Consider the following 17,229-nt stretch of genomic DNA (forward strand, 5'->3'; position numbering starts at 1 on the left):
GCCATCACTGGAAAGAGAGGCCCATTGGACTTGCAAACTTTATATGCCCCAGTACAGGGGAACGCCAGGGCCAAAAAGTGGGAGTGGGTGGGTCGGGGAGTGGGCGGGGGTATGGGGGACTTTTGGGATAGCATTGGAAATATAAATGAGGAAAATATCTAATTAAAAAAATGAAAAAAAAAAAGAATGAAGAAGAATTTTGTTATATAGTCTGGACATTTTAGCTAGTTTACTTGCTCAAAAATTCATTATTTAAAAATGACTTTAATTGTTTTAAAACACATGCACATGCACACATGCACACACAAGCACACAAGGTTTGTGCAGGTATGAGAGGACGCTGGAGGCATCTGAATCCGGAGAGCTGGGGTTAGCACGTGATTGCGAGCTGCCTTTCAGGGGTGCTGGGAATCATACTGGGGCCTCTTAGAAAGTGCTCTTAACTACTGAGCCAGCTGTCCAGCCAGTAAATGTTATAATCCTTTTAGAGAGATCATTTATGTGTAACAAAATATAAAATAAAATGTGGAGTTGGGAATTAGTTAGGACATTACAGGCTATACTGAAGAATTTTGGTATCTGGCTTAGATTAATTATGTTAGTAATTTTCACTTTTGAGCCCTAACTTCCCACTTGGTCTTAGCAGAAAACGAGTTATCATGATGAGAATTATGTAAAATAATAAAGCCTACAAAAGTGGTTTTAATAGTGAAATGGAATAAAAAGTCAGAATAATGATATTTGAAATATTTATGTACCAGAGACCACCAATCTGAAGAGCTAGTTAAATGGGTTTTGGCTTAGAAATCTGACCTGAATTATCTGGGCTTAGTGTTTCAAATTCCTATTTTACCTCTGCAGACATACTTTACAATTGATTAAAATATTCAAAAGTGACTTGGACAACCTGTTTTAAAAGTCCCCATTAAAATTTTTATTGATTTATTTCTATTATAAAATTAATGCACATTAAAAGTAAAAGCTTTCCACTGTTTAGGAGAATGTATAAGGATGACTTCCCCAATTTCTTATACTCAACGGCCAATCTCTGTCTGTCACTGTGTCTCTGTTTCTGTTTGTGCAACACACACACACACACACACACACACACACACACACACACACACACACACAATCTCAATTTTTACTCTGAGCTAATGATTATGAACTGTTTCTTGCAAAATCAAATCCTTTGAAGATGGAAAAAAATTTCAGCAAAGCATTAGAGATTAAAAAAAATTAAAGAAAAATCTAGAAATAGATCATGCCAGTCAGAGCTGATGAAATCTCAAGTTCCCTTGGAACAAGAGAACGAGCAATTGCCGGATGAAGGGACTGAAACAATACCCCGTAAACAGGCTGTCCAAAGTGAATGGCAAGGCAGCCTGCCTACAGCCAAGAGGGGATAATGCCTTCAAGGAGCACCAGCACCACCTCCTCATCGTGCTTTATAACAACACGATGACGTCCTTCAACATGTTTTAATGATTATCATACCTTCCCCTTCACAAAGGATTGATTTATTATGGTTTAGATGTAAAGAATAGTGGTTTCCCAGTTTTGAGTCAGGCTTAGATTACAGAGCACATAAAATCAATGACTTTGTTCTAGGCAAGGAAAACATAGTGTTCATTTAAGTGCAAAAAGAATAGTCCCAGGGAAAACCTCCTCACGAAGTTCTACATGCTAACTGTGCCCACCGCTGCCCACAGCACCTCTCCTGCCTCCCACTGTCGTCATCAGCACCACCACACTTAGCACTTTTATGGTGTCTTAACATTTACAAACTACTTTGTATATTGTTTATTTTAATTCTCAAAGTGACTTACCCAATATAAAGAACAACCATAGCTTTTCATTTTATAAATGAAATGCCTGCAGCTCAGAGCAGCAAAGTGATTGGCTCAAGGTCATTTAACTATGACCAAATGGGGCCCTCTCTTCCCATGGACACTAACTGATGCTTTAGTTGTGTATCTCCAACTTAGACCCCTTCTCTCAAACCCCAGAACCCACATCCAGCAAATAGACTCCATGTCTGTCTGCTGCAGTCCCAAACACAGTTAGACTCAGTTTCCTGATTGAGCCTATACTTTCTTCTACCAGCTGGTTTCTCTCTCAGCATGTTTTCCTTAGTGAAGGGCATCATTACCCTTTTAGCTGCCAATTTAAAAAAAAAAATCTAAGTATAAATTTTATCACCTCGACATATGATCTCAGCATGTCCATATATTCTACCACCACATCGTGTACATTTCTCATTCTTTCCTGTCTTTACGACACTGGTCTTCAGTCCCTGTGTTCTCAGATTGGGACAGTCTCCAAGCACGCATCCCACCCTTCTCTCCCAGGAGCACTGTACCCATTTCCCACTGGAACCAAAGTAAGCAGGCGATTCCTGTGCCTAAACTCTCTTGTTGGCTTCCTAGCTACTCTGGTTTGGATATTTTCCCTCATTCCAACTGATTCTATAATTTAAAAAAATTCTTATGTTTTATTAACATTCTTCTCTCTCCCCAAACTCTCTCAGACCTTCCCCCCACCCAACTTCTTTATCATTTTTTGGGATCATTTTTCATTGTTACATGATATATTTTGATCACATTTCCCTCCCAGATTCCTCCCAGATTGTCTCCATCTCCCTACCTACCCATTTTTATGCACTCTCTCTCCTTCTGACTCTTCCTCCATTCTTTTAGTTTTAGAAAAAGAAAAACCTCACAAGAATGAATTTAAAAAAAAAATAAGAAAAACAAAGAAACAAACCAACAAGAAACCCAAAAGCACCAAAATAAACTGAAACAGGTCCACAAAAGAACCCCAAACATTGAGTTCCTTTTGTGTTCACTAACTACTCACTCTTAACAAAGAAATGCAGACGCAAAAGAAAAAAAAAGGCACCAAAACCACACCTCCCCACTTTGTGCAGGTGTTTTGTGTGGCCTGAGCTTGTGCACGTCTTATGCATGCTGTCACAGTCTAGGTGAGTTTAAATGTGGGTTGGCCCTGTTGTGTCTAGAAAATGTTATTTCCTTAAAATTTGATTTTGAGATTTAATTGCCAGGGTGATGGTTCTGAGAGGTGGAGAGCAGTTTCAGAGGTGTTTGGATCACGGAGGCTCTCCTTTAGAAAAGAATCAGTACTGTTCTGAGAATGGGTTATTGTGAAGTGCTTGGACTCTTTTGTTCCCCAAAGTATGCATGTGTACTTTCTGGGTTTTCTTCTGCCCCTGCCATTTTACTGTGAGGTAGAAGAACCTCACTAGATGTGACACCCAAATAAACCTCTTTTGTATATATTATCCAGTCTCAAGTGTTTTTCTATAACAATAGATAATGAATGAAGACATTTTTGCTTTTTAGGTAAAGACACCAATTCTCAGTGTATCTTACAATGGTCAGTGTGGCCTTATATAGCCATATTCCTGGCCTAACGTTTTTGCATTTATTACATGGGGTATCTTTCATTTATCCAGGGCCATCAACCCCCTCCCAATTTAGAGCCTTGACCCTGTATGTCCTATATGTTACAATACTTCTATCCATTTCTGTCTCTGGCTAAGGGCGATCCTGTCAGCTCCAACGCCATTCATTTCCTTAGGGAAGAAGCCTTTCCTGACTCCAGGTGGGGATCATTCATAACTGTGTGTGTGGGTTTTGCTATTGATTGTTCTCTTTTATCTTGAAAGCCCTCGATTATGACAGCTTCTCATTTCTGTATTCCTTGGTACTCACCACGGGGTCTGCCACCTGTCAATCACTCAGAAAATAAAATGTTAGAGTGACATTCAGACCTGATCACCCCAGACTTTATGCACAGCATTCCTCCTACCCACCCATATACGGGGCCCAAGTGCCAAGATCATTAAACAAAAAAGGAACACGTTATTTTAGTTTGGGAACTAAAGTGTGGGAATGAAATTCTGAGCCCGCATAGCAAATATCATCAACTGGTATGGTGCCCAAAGATTATGATTTCAAAGCATTGATAGTCAGATATCTAGGGAGCAATTTCTTGGCTTTCTCCACTAGTGAAAAGGTGTAGAAAGGGTTACAGTAGGGTTTATTGGCCCTTCACTGTATATTGAGACAGGGTCTCATTTTGTAGTTGAGGCTTCCCTAGAACTCACTAGCTAGCCCAGGTCCACAAACCCCCCCCCCCCCCGCTTCAGTCTCCTAAGTGCTGGAATTATAGGCGTGAGCCACCATACTTAGCAACATTTACTTTTAAAAATAATTATAGCCAGCATTTCCACAGCTTCCTTATCAGAAGCTACTTTGAGTAGTGTGGGAGAGGGTGAAAAGTCTGGCCTTGAGTCTTTATTTTGATAGAACTATAGCACAAATTTAAAAAGTCACTTCCAATTCTGTTCAAGAGGTTGAAGCATGAGGATCACGAGGTTAAAGCTAGTTCTGCCTATATAGGAGGTTCAAGTCCAGAGCAGGACTGTGCCAAAAAAGCTAAAACATATCATGGGGTCCCCAGTGCAGGAGTTAGAGAAAAGACTGAAGGAGTTGAAGGGGTTTGCAACTCCATAGGAAGAACAACAATATCAACCAACCAGAGCTCCCAGGGTCTAAGCCACCAACCAAGCAGTACACATGGAGGGAGCCATGACTCTAGCCTCATATATGACAGAGGATGGCCTTGTCAGGCATTAATGGGAGAAGAGGCCCTTGGTCCCATGAAGGCTTCATGTCCCAGGGTAGGGAGGTGGGAATGGGTGAGTGGGAGCACAACCTCATAGAAGCAGGAGGAGGGGGGATGGGATAGGGGGTTGCTGGGGGGATCAGGAAAGGGGATAACACTTGAAATGTAAAATAAAATATCCAATAAAAATGACTAAGCATAAAAAGCTAAAACATTAATAAACATATATCTTTAAAAGATGTTTCTTGTTAGTTTTTATTTCATGTGCATGAGTGCTTTTCCTGCATCTATGTACACTGCACACTTACCCACAGAGGCCACGGAGGGCAGTTGTCAGCTGCCATGTGGGTTCTGGGAATTGAACCTGAGTCCATTGCAATAGCAACAAGTGCCCTTAATCGCTGGGCCATCTTTTCAGCTCATATCTTTTGTTTAAAGAGTTGGGAGAGAACTTAATATTCCTCAGGGTCCTTGTTAATAAATTAAGCCTTTGTTTATTAGTCTAGTCTCAACACAGGGAATGTTAGCTAAAAGAAAATTCCTTTGTTAAACACTTATTGACATTTTACTAAACAGATTTACACACACACACACACTGGACAGATAACGGAGTCTAGGGAGTCTTGGGAAAGCAGTTCACGCCATGCCTTTCCGTTCTTTTCTCTGGAGCTTTTTCTGCACCGTGGTAGCCTGTCTATACCGCAGAGGTCATTAAGATTTTGGCTATTGCCAAAATGTCTGCTTTGGCAGTCTACTGAGGTAGTGTAGGGAAACTTATCTCAGCAATGTGAAAATCTCCATTTTAAGAAGCATTTCCAAAACCAAACATCTCACCTCCTGGATACAAAGACCCTCTTGTGCTATTCTCTTTTTCTTGGGGTTCTGTTTGATTAGGGTGAGACTCACTCTAGCTCTAAGCCATTCAACTGTAAACTCCCTTCCAGCTTCCTATACACTAACACCAATTAATATAGTGGTTCTCTCAAATGCCAAGGTATCCCTAAGGTATGCAGTGAAAGGAAACACCCTTTCCATTCATTTCTTCCTTCGTTCATGTGATTCGTTTAATATAGATTTCCTGAGGACCTGCACTGTACTAGGAACTGTTTTAATCTCTGAGGACACAGCAGTGGGAAAAAAAATCCATGAAAAGCCTCTGTCCTTATTAACTTCCATTTTTATGTGTGCTTTATAAAAGGGACTGAGGGGTGAGAGCAGTGCAGAACTTGGCATGCTGGAGGGATAAATGCTAGAAAAACCCATTGTTTTTAGACAACATTGATTTATAACATGTTAAAAAAATGCGATGGGATTTGTTTTTAGAATAGCAGTCCAAATTTAGAAAAATGGAATTTGAGAGTTTGTAAAAAGCATTTTTTTTTCATACACGAATAAGAAGTATTATTAACTAATGGCTCTGAACACATTGCTCGTCTAAATACAATCAAACATTTTCAATATGCCTGTTCAGTGGCCTTTTTCCTGGCTTCTTGAGAGCGTCTTTGAGGAAAGGGCACACTTTATAGAGTGCCTGGTATACAGAGAGAAGCACCTGACATTTTGGTTGTGAGCCTAGCCTTTAATGGCTGAGCCATCTCTTTAACCCATGAGAGGTGCTTAATTACAGTGCTTATTGAAATAAAACATTGTGTTCGTATTAGTAACAAAAGTTGATTTGCAAACAGGCAAGAAAAATGGCTCTGTCTGTTGTTTGCCTTTATTTATTTATTTATTTATTTATTTATTTATTTATTTATTTATTTATTAAAAGAAAGAAACTGCTAGGTTTCTGGTCCTTTTTATTTATATACTAAGTTAATTGTAGACGGCTTCACTCCAGAGAAAAGTTTGAAGTTGTAGATATTTACTTACTGGTGTTTTAAAGATAAGGCCTTGTTATGTGGCTCAGGTTGGCTTCCAGGGAGTGCTGAAGCTCCTACCTCAGCCGCCAGTGCACTGAGATTCCACGCACGAGCTACTCCTTGTGGATTCTTTCATTATTTCTGATAGTCACTTGCATGTATAGAAAGCACTGTGGTCACGTTCACGACTAGCCTCTCTCATCCCTTCTAACCCTTGCTGGTTCCTCTGTCCCCAACTGTTCCCCTTCCATTAAAAAATACCTAGTAACATGTGACTATATATATATATATATATATATATATATATATATATATATATATATATATATATATATATATATATATACACACACACATATATATATATATCTTATTGATCTCAGATTTCTTAAATAAAAAATAATTTCATTTTACCTTAATAACTATACATTAAAATAAAGTTGTAATGTATTATGATAGATCAGTATTTAATTTTTGTAAATCATTATATAACCAACTTATTGTAGGTACTTTACAGCTGGCTGAAGTCTTTTGGTAGTTAGAGAAATGAAGGACTTAACCACCTCTCTAATGTTCTGTGAACTGCTTTTGTCAGAGTCTAAAAGGCAGAATCGTAATCATAAATGTCAAACTCCAAGGAGGGAAAACACTGGGGTGTGTGCTTACAGCTACACCATAGGCAGTTTTAATGTGTAGGAGTTGGGAGACTTTTGGCTATGGTAGGTTATCATTAAGAGATAATGGAATAACCACCATTTTTATATTATAATAAGAGCAAACGACTCCAGAGGAATGGTTTACCTCGCACCTAAATTAACTGAAGTAATTTTACAGTGAGTATTAACCTACCATTTGAAATATAACCTTATTTTTCCCTTGTGAGCTCAACTGATTTGGAGTATGAAACAAAACAAAACAAAACAAAACAAAACAAAACAAAACAAAAGAAAACAAAACAAAGACAAACAAACCAACCCAACTCCACGGTTTTGGGAAAGTGATATGAGTGAGGTAGAAATGAAGTGATTATGATGTTTGTAGAAATTTCTAGTAGCGATTGAATGGAAAATATCTATGTGAGATATTCTTCGTGGAGATTAACCTCCCCGTCAAGACTTGAGTTCAGACTCAGCTTTTCTACTGACCTTCAGAAGTCTCAGTTTCTGGATTTGAAAGGGACATAACAGCACTCAACACATAGGCTGATGGGGGCAAATTGATAATGGATGTGAATTTGGTTGGACATGATAAATACTCTATAGACAAAGCTACAAACATTAATATGTTTCCACCCAACAGAACTTAAATGATTGCATAGTTACCTTACTGGATGGAATAATATTTTTGACGTTGTGATAGAAGCCAAAATAAATCATGTTGAAAATTCCGTGACGTCCCAGAGTTGCTGTCAATCCTTTGTTGAGGCCCTGGAACCCCAAGCCTTCCTTCTTAATGATTTGTCTTGCATAAGCAAAAGTAGATGGTTGCTGTGTAAGAAAGAAACCGAGCAAGAGACATCATTTTGGGACCATGGGAGACAACAAACTACTACACTAATGCCCTTTCATGCCAGAATTATTTGGAAACTATTTTCCAAAACAGGAAAAAAAAACCCAAAAAACTAGATCTCCTTCCCAGCCCCCTAGACCCCCAAAACTTTATGTACAACAGCAGACTTTATAGAGAATTGTTAGCAAAGAAAAACAATCTTTTGTGGAGCTAATAAAACTAATGTCATGTAATAATTACCATCATTTCAACATGTAAATAATTGTATCCAGTTCTGGATTACCCACTCTAAAGGAGAGATTATCCATATAGATATGTTAATAATTCATAACTCCATGTCATCCAAAAGGAATTTATTCTTGGCTACTCCATCTAGAATGTTTATTTTATACATTATGCTTTTTTTTCCCCAAGCTAATTTTAAAATTCATTTCAAATCCATTGCCTCAGTGATTTTAACTCATGCTAGTTTAGAAACCAACCGTGGATAAACATCTCTTCACATAGGTGGGCGATTAGTGTATATGTGACTTGCTGAGTGTGATACCTCATCAACCAGTGGAACTGGGAGTAAGAGGTTATCTTTAATTTGTTCCTTTCCAACCCTGTGGTTATTACCAAGACTGAAATACCTTGCCTGCTGGAATCCAATCTGCTGTTGCCTTTGGAGCTTGCTAAATAGTGCACTCTGATTCTCTCTGAGATTTACAGTTCATTGCAGTACAGTTATAAGCATTCACACACATGTTTAATAGTACGAGTGACTGTCTCTTCTTTGGAGTTACTTCACAAAGGAGATCCCTCTTCTCCTCTTAGCTTTTAGCTTTTCCCTCCTGAGACAAGCTCACATGACATCCGCTCAGTGTTCTGTTGGAACATGATGCTGCAATGGCCACAGCAGTGTGCCACACTTTTGATTCAAAGTATTCCCCTATTATTTGCAATTAAAACCACACCAGCAGCTGAATAGAAGGGAAGAAAAGCAACCAAGGCTTTTCACCCAACTGGTAATTTATGCTATGTGATTAGCAAAATACATTTAAATGTGCTTATTTATATAGTAAATGGTATAGTTTTCACTAATATATTTTTTAAAAGTTCCTACCAGCTACAATTCTATAATTAGCTCTATCTCTTTTTATTTATGAGGATTAATCACAAGAAGTCACCCTAAGCAAGCCCTTCTTTGTAATGTGAAAACACCACAAGAGAATGTACCTTGAAGCAACAAAATTCATCTCACAAACCGAGAAAATTCTCTTGAGGTTAAAGTCTATTCTGTGTTCTACAGTGAGGCCTTTTTATGTGTGCTTTGGTGTGTTGACTAACACCCAAATTATTTCAGTTCCAAAATGTGATGAGAAGTTGTCTACCAGTTCATGTCTGGAGGTGCTGAGCAAGCTACATAAGCTTCTGCTCCCTCTGAGGAAGGCAGAACAGAGTCAGGGAAGGATAAGGGAGTCCTTAGGGACAGGAGGAACAGGGCAGACATGAGTAGTCCCAGATGCAAGTGTGATCTCCTCCTCTTCTTTATCCTCTGTCATCTAACATTCCAGGGGCAGGAGGGGGCTTTTAATTTCCACTAATTTTTATTTTATGGATCTAAATGTTTTGTCTGCATGTAGTTGTCCACATGTAGGTCTCTGTATTGTAGTGTGTGTGTGTGTGTGTGTGTGTGTGTGTGAGAGAGAGAGAGAGAGAGAGAGAGAGAGAGAGAGCCCAAGGAGACCAGAAGACAGCCTAGGATCCCCTAGAACTGGAATTATAGTTGGTTGTGAGGCACCATGTGGGTGCTAGGAACTGAATTTGGGTCATCTGGAAGAGCAACCAGTGCTCCTAATCACTGAGTCATCTCTTCAAAGGATATTCTTTTTTTGTTTTGTTGTTTGTTTGTTTGTGTAGTTATGTTATGGAACTCACTATGTAGACCAGGCTTGCCTTGAACTTACAGAAATCCACCTGCTTCTGTCTCCTAAGTTTTCGGATTAAGGATGTATATTACCATACCCAGGTTCAAAGGATATTATAGAAAATAAGGAAACCACTGCTCTTCAAATAGTCTGGATAGGGTTTTGCTGTTTAAAAACCATAGTTTGCTGAAGAATGGATAAAGAAAGTGTGGTTCATTTATGCAATGAAATACTATCAGCAATTAAAAACAAAGACATCATGAATTTTGCAGGTAAATTGATGGAAGTAGAAAATATACTGAGTGAAGTAACCCAGACCCAAAAGAACATGAATGGTATATACTCACTTGTAAGCGAACTTTAGCTGTAAAATACAGGATACCCAGGCTACAATCCACCAACCCAAAGAAGCTAAATAACAAGGACACCAGCCCACCCACAAAAACTTTGACTGAAAATCTTTCCTACCTACAAGTGCAGGGACAAAGATGGAGCAGAGACTGAGAGAATTGCCAACTGATGGCAGGTCCAACCTAAAACTCATCCCATGAGCAAGCACCAGTCCCTGACACTATTAATGACACTCTGTTGTATGTGCATCTAGGAGCCTAACATAACTGTCCTCTGAGAGGCTCCACTGAGCAGCTGACTGAAACAGATGCAGATGCCCACAGCCAGACATTAGACAGAGTTCAGGGAGTCTTGTGGAAGAATTGGGGGAATGATTGAGGAACCTGGAGGGGTTAGTGTCTCTACAAGAAGACCAACAGAGTTAACTAACCCGAACCTGTGGGACTGAATCATCAACAAAAGAGCAAGCATGGGTTGGACCTAAGCCCCCCAAGCCCTTACACATAATGTGGCAGATGTGCAGCTTTGCCTTCATGCAGGTCCCCCAACAACTGGAGCAGGGACTGTCCCTGACTCTGTTTTCTGTCTATGAATCCTCTTCCATTAACTGGGCTGGTTTGTCTGGTTATGCCTGCAGTGACTTGCTGTGCCAGGGTAGGTTGGTACCAAGGTGGGGGTGGGGTGTCTCTCTTTTATCAGAGAGGAAGGGGAGAGGTGATGGGGAAGGGCTTTGTGAGGGGGACTGGGAAGAGAGAGAGGGGCTGCAATTGGGATGTAAAGTGAATAGGTAAATAAATTAATGGAGATAAAATATTACCCTTCAGTCTCCACGCAAAAATTTGAAAAGTAATGTTTAGAATAATCTGAAATTTGCCAATGTCTAATTATAGAAATGCAATAAATAAATGTATGACCATTAAAAATGTCCACAGCTTATTGAATCATCAGAATTGAGATGACTAAATTTAAATATTAATTTGGATAGTATTGTTTCTTCTTATTTTGAAAACATATCTCAGTGAAATATTCAAATGGTATTTGTTGACTGACCATTCCATGAGATTCACTCATATGTACTGGGTTGTACAATAAACTGAAACTCAGATTTTTGAACTCATATTTGTGAGTTTGAACTGTAACTGTTAATTAAATATTTCAGAGCCTAACAGACTAATTAGAAACAGGACTCTCGAGTCAGACAGTCCCAGGTCAGAGGCTCAGCAACATCGTTTACTAACTTTGGTAAGTATTTCACCATATTTCACCCTGTCTGATTTATCTTCAATGCCACTTATTTGTAAACAAGGATAATAACAGAATCCTCTTCATAGGATTGCTGTTACAATAACTAAGTCTATGGACTGACTGCAATGTAAGCCCTCACCATTGTTTACTTTTTTTTTTTTTAATAAGAACACCAGTTACTACTGGCAGTAATAAGTTATGATAATAAAATAATGGATACAAAGTTCTTGCTAGTTAAAACAGTGGCAATGGACAGGCTGCATTCACAGAGGACCTGGGGTCAATTCCTAGCACCCACAGTGCATGGATATAACTGCAGGCAAACCACTCACACACATAAAGCGAAAAGGTGAAGCTGGTTGGAGGGGGAGGAAGGACATGCTTCTCCGTACACCTTTGTCTGTTCTTTTCTTTTCTCAGATTCCTGGATCCTGACGAAATTCTCCAGAAATGTATGCAAGATCCACTTCTTCCAAGATCCAAACTAATCCAAGAACTAGCTAAGGCTCCTCCTGGCATGGCACTTCACATCAGTGCCTGCTCTCCTTTTTGCAGGCAGCTGTAGGTCCTACATACCCTTGCAAGGAGTGGCTGCCTGGTATTAAGAAGTGCCTACTTCGTTAGTCCTACTGATCCATGAGGTTGGGAGATATTTCCATCTTCTGATATCTCCTTCAATTTCTCTTTTTAGGGACTTGAAGTTCTTGTCATACAGATCTTTCACTTGTTTGGTTAAAGTTATACCAAACTATTTTATAGTAATTGTGGCTATTGTGAAGGGTGTTGTTTCCCTAATTTCTTTCTCAGCTCATTTATCATTTGTTTAAAGGGGAATTATTGAATTATTTGCATTAATTTTATATCCATCCACTTTGCTGAACTTGTTTATCAGCTGTAGGAGTTCTGGGTTAGAATTTTTTGGGTTGCTTATGTATACTATATAATATCATGTGTGAATAGTGATACTTTGATTTCTTCTTTTCCAATTTTTATCCCAGTGATCTCCTTTGGTTGTCTTATTGTTTTAGTAAAAATGATAGTCTTACCAAATGCAATCTATAGATTTGTTTTAGTTAGGGTTTTACTGCTGAGAACAGATACCATGACCAATGCAAGTCTTATAAAGGACAATATTTAATTGGGGCTGGCTTACAGGTTTAGAGGTTCAGCCCATTATCATCAAGGCAGGAGCATAGCAATATCCAGATAGCCATGGTGCAGAAGGAGCTGAGGGTTTTACCTCTTCATCTGAAGGCTGCTAGTGGAAGGCTGACTTCCAGGCAGGTAGGGTAAGAGTCTCAAGCCCACAGTGACACACCTACTTCAACAAGGCCACACCTCTTAATAGTACCACTCCCTGGGGAAAGCATATACAAACCATCACAAGATTCAATGCAATTCCTATCAACATTCCAACACAATTTTTTTTTTACAGACCTTGAAAAGGCACCTCTCAGCTTCATATGGAAAAACAAAAACAAAACAAAACAAAACAAAACAAAAATCCATGATAGCTAAAACAACCCTGAACAATAAAAGAATTTCTGGAGGAACCATCATCCCTGATCTCAAGCTGTACTACAGAGCAATAGTGATAAAAACTGCATGACATTGGTATAGAGACAAACAGGGTGATCAGTGGAATAGAATCAAAGAATCAGAAATAAACCTACACACCTATGGACCCTTGATTTTTGACAAAGAAGCCAAAACCATACAGTGGAAAACAGAAAGCATTTTCAACTAATGGTGCTGGTTTAAGTAAATGTCTGAATGTAGAAAGATGCAAATAGATCCATATTTATCACCATGCACAAAACTCAATTCCAAGTGGATCAAGGACCTCAACATAAAACTGGATAAATTAAATCTAATATAAGAGAAAGTGGGAAATATCCTTGAACACACTGGTATAGGAGACAATTTCTTGAACAGAACACCAGTGTGTCAAAGATCAATAATTGATAACTGGGAACTTATGAAACTGAAATGCAAATATATTAATAGGACAAATGGCACTCTACTAGTTGGGAAAAGATCTTCACTAACCAGATGTCTGACAGAGGGCTAATATCCAAAATATATAAAAAACTCAAAAAGTTAGACTCCAACAAATCAAATAACTCAATTAAAAAATGGGATACAGAGATAAACTGAAAATTCTCAACAGAGAATCTTGAATGGCCAAGAAGTACTTAAAGAAATGTTCAAAGTCCTTAATCATCAGGGAAATGCAAATCAAAATGACCCCGAGAGTCCAACTTACACCAATCAGAATGGTTAAGATTAAAAACTCAATCCACAGCACATGCTGGTAAGGATGTGGAGAAAGGGTAACACTCTTCCATTGCTGGTGGGATTGCAAACTTGTACAACTTCTCTAGAAATCAATCTGTCAGTTTCTCAGAAAATTGGAAAAAGTCTACCTGAAGAACCAGCTATGCCACTCCTAAGCATATAGCCAAAAATGCTCCACCATACTACAAGGAAACATGCTCCACTGTGTTCATAGCAGCCATATTCATAATAGCCAGAAACTGAAAGCAACCCAGATGTCCCTCAACCAAAGTATGGAAAGAGAAAATGTGGTTCATTTACACAGTGGAATATTATTTGGCAATTAAAAACAAGGACATCAAGAATTTTGTAGGCAAATGGATCAAACTAGAAAATATTATCCTGAGTGAGGTTACCAAGTCCCCAAAGGACATGCATAGTATGTACTCACTGGTAAGTGAATATTAGCTACAAAGTACGGGATATCCATGATATACCCCATAGACCTAAAGAAGTTAAATAAGAGGGAAGGTTCAAGTGAGGATGCTTGAATCTTACTTAGAAGAGGGAATAAAAGAGTCTTTGGAGGTGGATGGAGGGAGGAAACTGGCTGAGAGAGGGGCTGGGAAGGGGTATGAGGGAGGAGTCAGGATCAGGTGTAGGGAGAGACAGAAGAGAGGGACAGGAGAATTAATGGAAATCTGCAGTTTCAGGGGTGAGGGTTGGGGGTGGTGAATCTCCTGTGCTGGGGGAGGCTCCCAGGAGTCAATGCAGGTGACCTTAGCTGAGGTGCCTAACAGTAGGGATATGGAACCTGAGGCCACCTCCTGTAGCTAGGCAGGTACCCCCAGTGGAGGGATAATGACACCAACCCACCCACAAAAGTTTTGACCTAAACTTTGCCCTGTCTAAAAGAAATGCAGGGACAAAGATGGAGCAGAGGCTGAAGAAATGGCCAACCAATAACCGGCCCAATTTGAGACCCATCCCATGGGCAAGCACCAATCCCTCACAATATTAATGATGCTGTTTTATGCTTGCAGACAGAAGCCTCGCATAACTGCCCTCTGAGAGGCTCTCCCCAGCAGCTGACTGAAACAGATGCAGAGACCTGCAGTGAAACATTAGACAGAGCTCAGGAAGTCTTGAGGAAGCATTGGGAGAGGACTGAGGGTCCTGTAGGGGATAAGACCTCCACAGGAAGACCAACAGAGTCAGCTAACACGGACCCCTGGCAACTCCCAGAGACTGATCCACTAACCAAAGAGGGTACATAGGCTGGAATGAGGACCCCCAGCACATATGTAGCAGACGTGTACCAACAACAGGAGCAGGGCCTGATCCTAAAACTGTGGATTCAGTTCCCTAACAGACCTTGTCTGGCCTGCTTGGGAGAGGATGTGCTTAATCCTGCAGAGACTTTACGTGCCAGGATGGGGAATACCAAGGGGGGGGGACCCTCTCAGAGAGAAGGGGAGGGGAATGGGGAGAAGGGCTCTGTGAAGGTGAGTGGGGTTGGGAAACTGGGAAGATAGGCAGCATTTGGGATATAAGTAAATTAATTAATTTACAAAAAGAGAAGTCACTATTTGGTAACCCCACTGGAAGAAGGACTGTGAGAGAATGAATGTTGGCAATGGAGGAGCACACGGTCTGAATCTCTACTGTGGGGCTTCAGTGTACCAGATACCTGACATCACAAAGCAGGTGGTAATGTCAGAGCTCATGCAGAGATGCCTGAACCCTTGACTCGTTTCTGGGATCCTAATGAGTTAAGTTGCTTTTCTTACTGACCCTATAAAATTGGTGGCAGGCACCCTATACTATCAGTTTCTAAGAGAGAGGACCAAGCCTAATGAAGCAGAGTTCCTAAGGAAATGCTGCTCACAAATAGCTTGACCAGAATTTGCATCTAAGTGTTTTTTTTTTTCCTTAATGCTTATCCTTGTAATAGGTGATATGATTTTCAGGGCTCACTATTCCCAATCACCACAGGCAGCAGATACAATACCCTCTGTAATTTTTTTTCATGAAAGTTGAAGTTATTATACACACACACACACACACACACACACACACACACACACACACACACATATATATATATATATATATATATATATATATATATATATATATCCGGTACCTAAAAAGAATTAGGAGTATGCTAGACTATATTTTGCTTCATTCAGGGATCCTGTGTCACACACATGTAAGCAAATATTCAATTAGAATGGGAAAACATGACTTCCACTTGGATGCATTAAATAGTAAAATGTAGGATCATTTTGACTAGATCTCTGTAAACACAAGGGATTTTACTAAACTTATTTGATTACTGGGCTTCCCTTTCAAAATGGAATGGTGGGTGATTAGTGTCACCAGCCAAATGACTCCAGCACTGTCCGTCCAGGCATCAGGTCAGTTTCCCTGGGAAATTTAGATTCAGTGCAATTTTTGTATTTAGTTACCGACTGTGGACCAACTGCCTTCTAAGTTTCCTAAATGTAACATCCCCCAACAGCTTCAGAGCTGTGTTATGGGGAAACAAGTGGATTGGGATGTAGGTAGTGTTACAGGATGTCGATGATATTGATAGGTAAGTCTCTCTACAGTGCTGGGATGACAGGAGTGAGCGCCCGACTCCAAGTTTTTAACTGACTTTGGTGACTGGCAAATGCTAATGATGGAAATCTCTGTTCTTCCAGACATATTGAATGCCCATTGCTCCCATAGACCACACGAAAGATCTAGCATAGATAGTGCTTCGCTTACATTCTAGAAATGGAGCAGTAATACTTTGCTTTATTTTTGATTTGGAGAACTACGCTTATATTTTTTGCACACATTATCAAAAGGTTCCACTAATTGAACTATGGAATAAAATTCATGGTAAAATGTCCTTAAGAGTTTTAGTCAAGCCGGGCAGTGGTGGCGCATGACTTTAATCCCAGCACTTGGGAGGCAGAGGCAGGCAGATTTCTGAGTTCGAGGTCAGCCTGGTCTACAGAGTGAGTTCCAGGACAGTTAGGGCTACACAGAGAAGCCCTGTCTCAAAAAAACAAAACAAAACAAAACAAAACAAAACAAAACAAAACAAAAAAGAGTTTTAGTCAAAAAAGAAGAACCCCAATAAAACAATCTATAACACAGAAACATTTTGTGTGGTTTCACTTTTTTTTTTTTTCTGAGAAGTTTTACTGGCATATGTCTGCCACAAAGGAGTCGCATCCCCAGAAGAAAACTGACGTTACCTCCCTCTCGGCGATCAGTTGCCAACAGCTCCTCTGTGTGCAGTAGGACTTTATGGCCTCTGTGCTATCCATATAAGCAAAATCTAAAAACAAACCCAAAAGGCCGTATATACAGAGATGGAGAATCAAACCATAATTACCAGGGCATGAGAGAAGTATAGGAAGTGGGGA

General features: G+C 39.7%; 1 protein-coding gene across 1 annotated transcript in view; it reads right to left on the reverse strand.

The window, feature by feature from the left end:
* Window positions 1-17,229, reverse strand: part of Slc25a21 (solute carrier family 25 member 21) — a 472,867-nt gene that overhangs the window by 19,026 nt on the left and 436,612 nt on the right. Inside the window, exon 7 of the mRNA XM_021179180.2 lies at window positions 7,835-7,999. Within this exon, the coding sequence (XP_021034839.1) occupies window positions 7,835-7,999 (165 nt within the window). The remainder of the gene's footprint in view (window positions 1-7,834; window positions 8,000-17,229) is intronic.

The sequence above is a fragment of the Mus caroli genome, chromosome 12, assembly GCF_900094665.2.
Source record: "Mus caroli chromosome 12, CAROLI_EIJ_v1.1, whole genome shotgun sequence".
Lineage (NCBI taxonomy): Eukaryota > Metazoa > Chordata > Mammalia > Rodentia > Muridae > Mus > Mus caroli.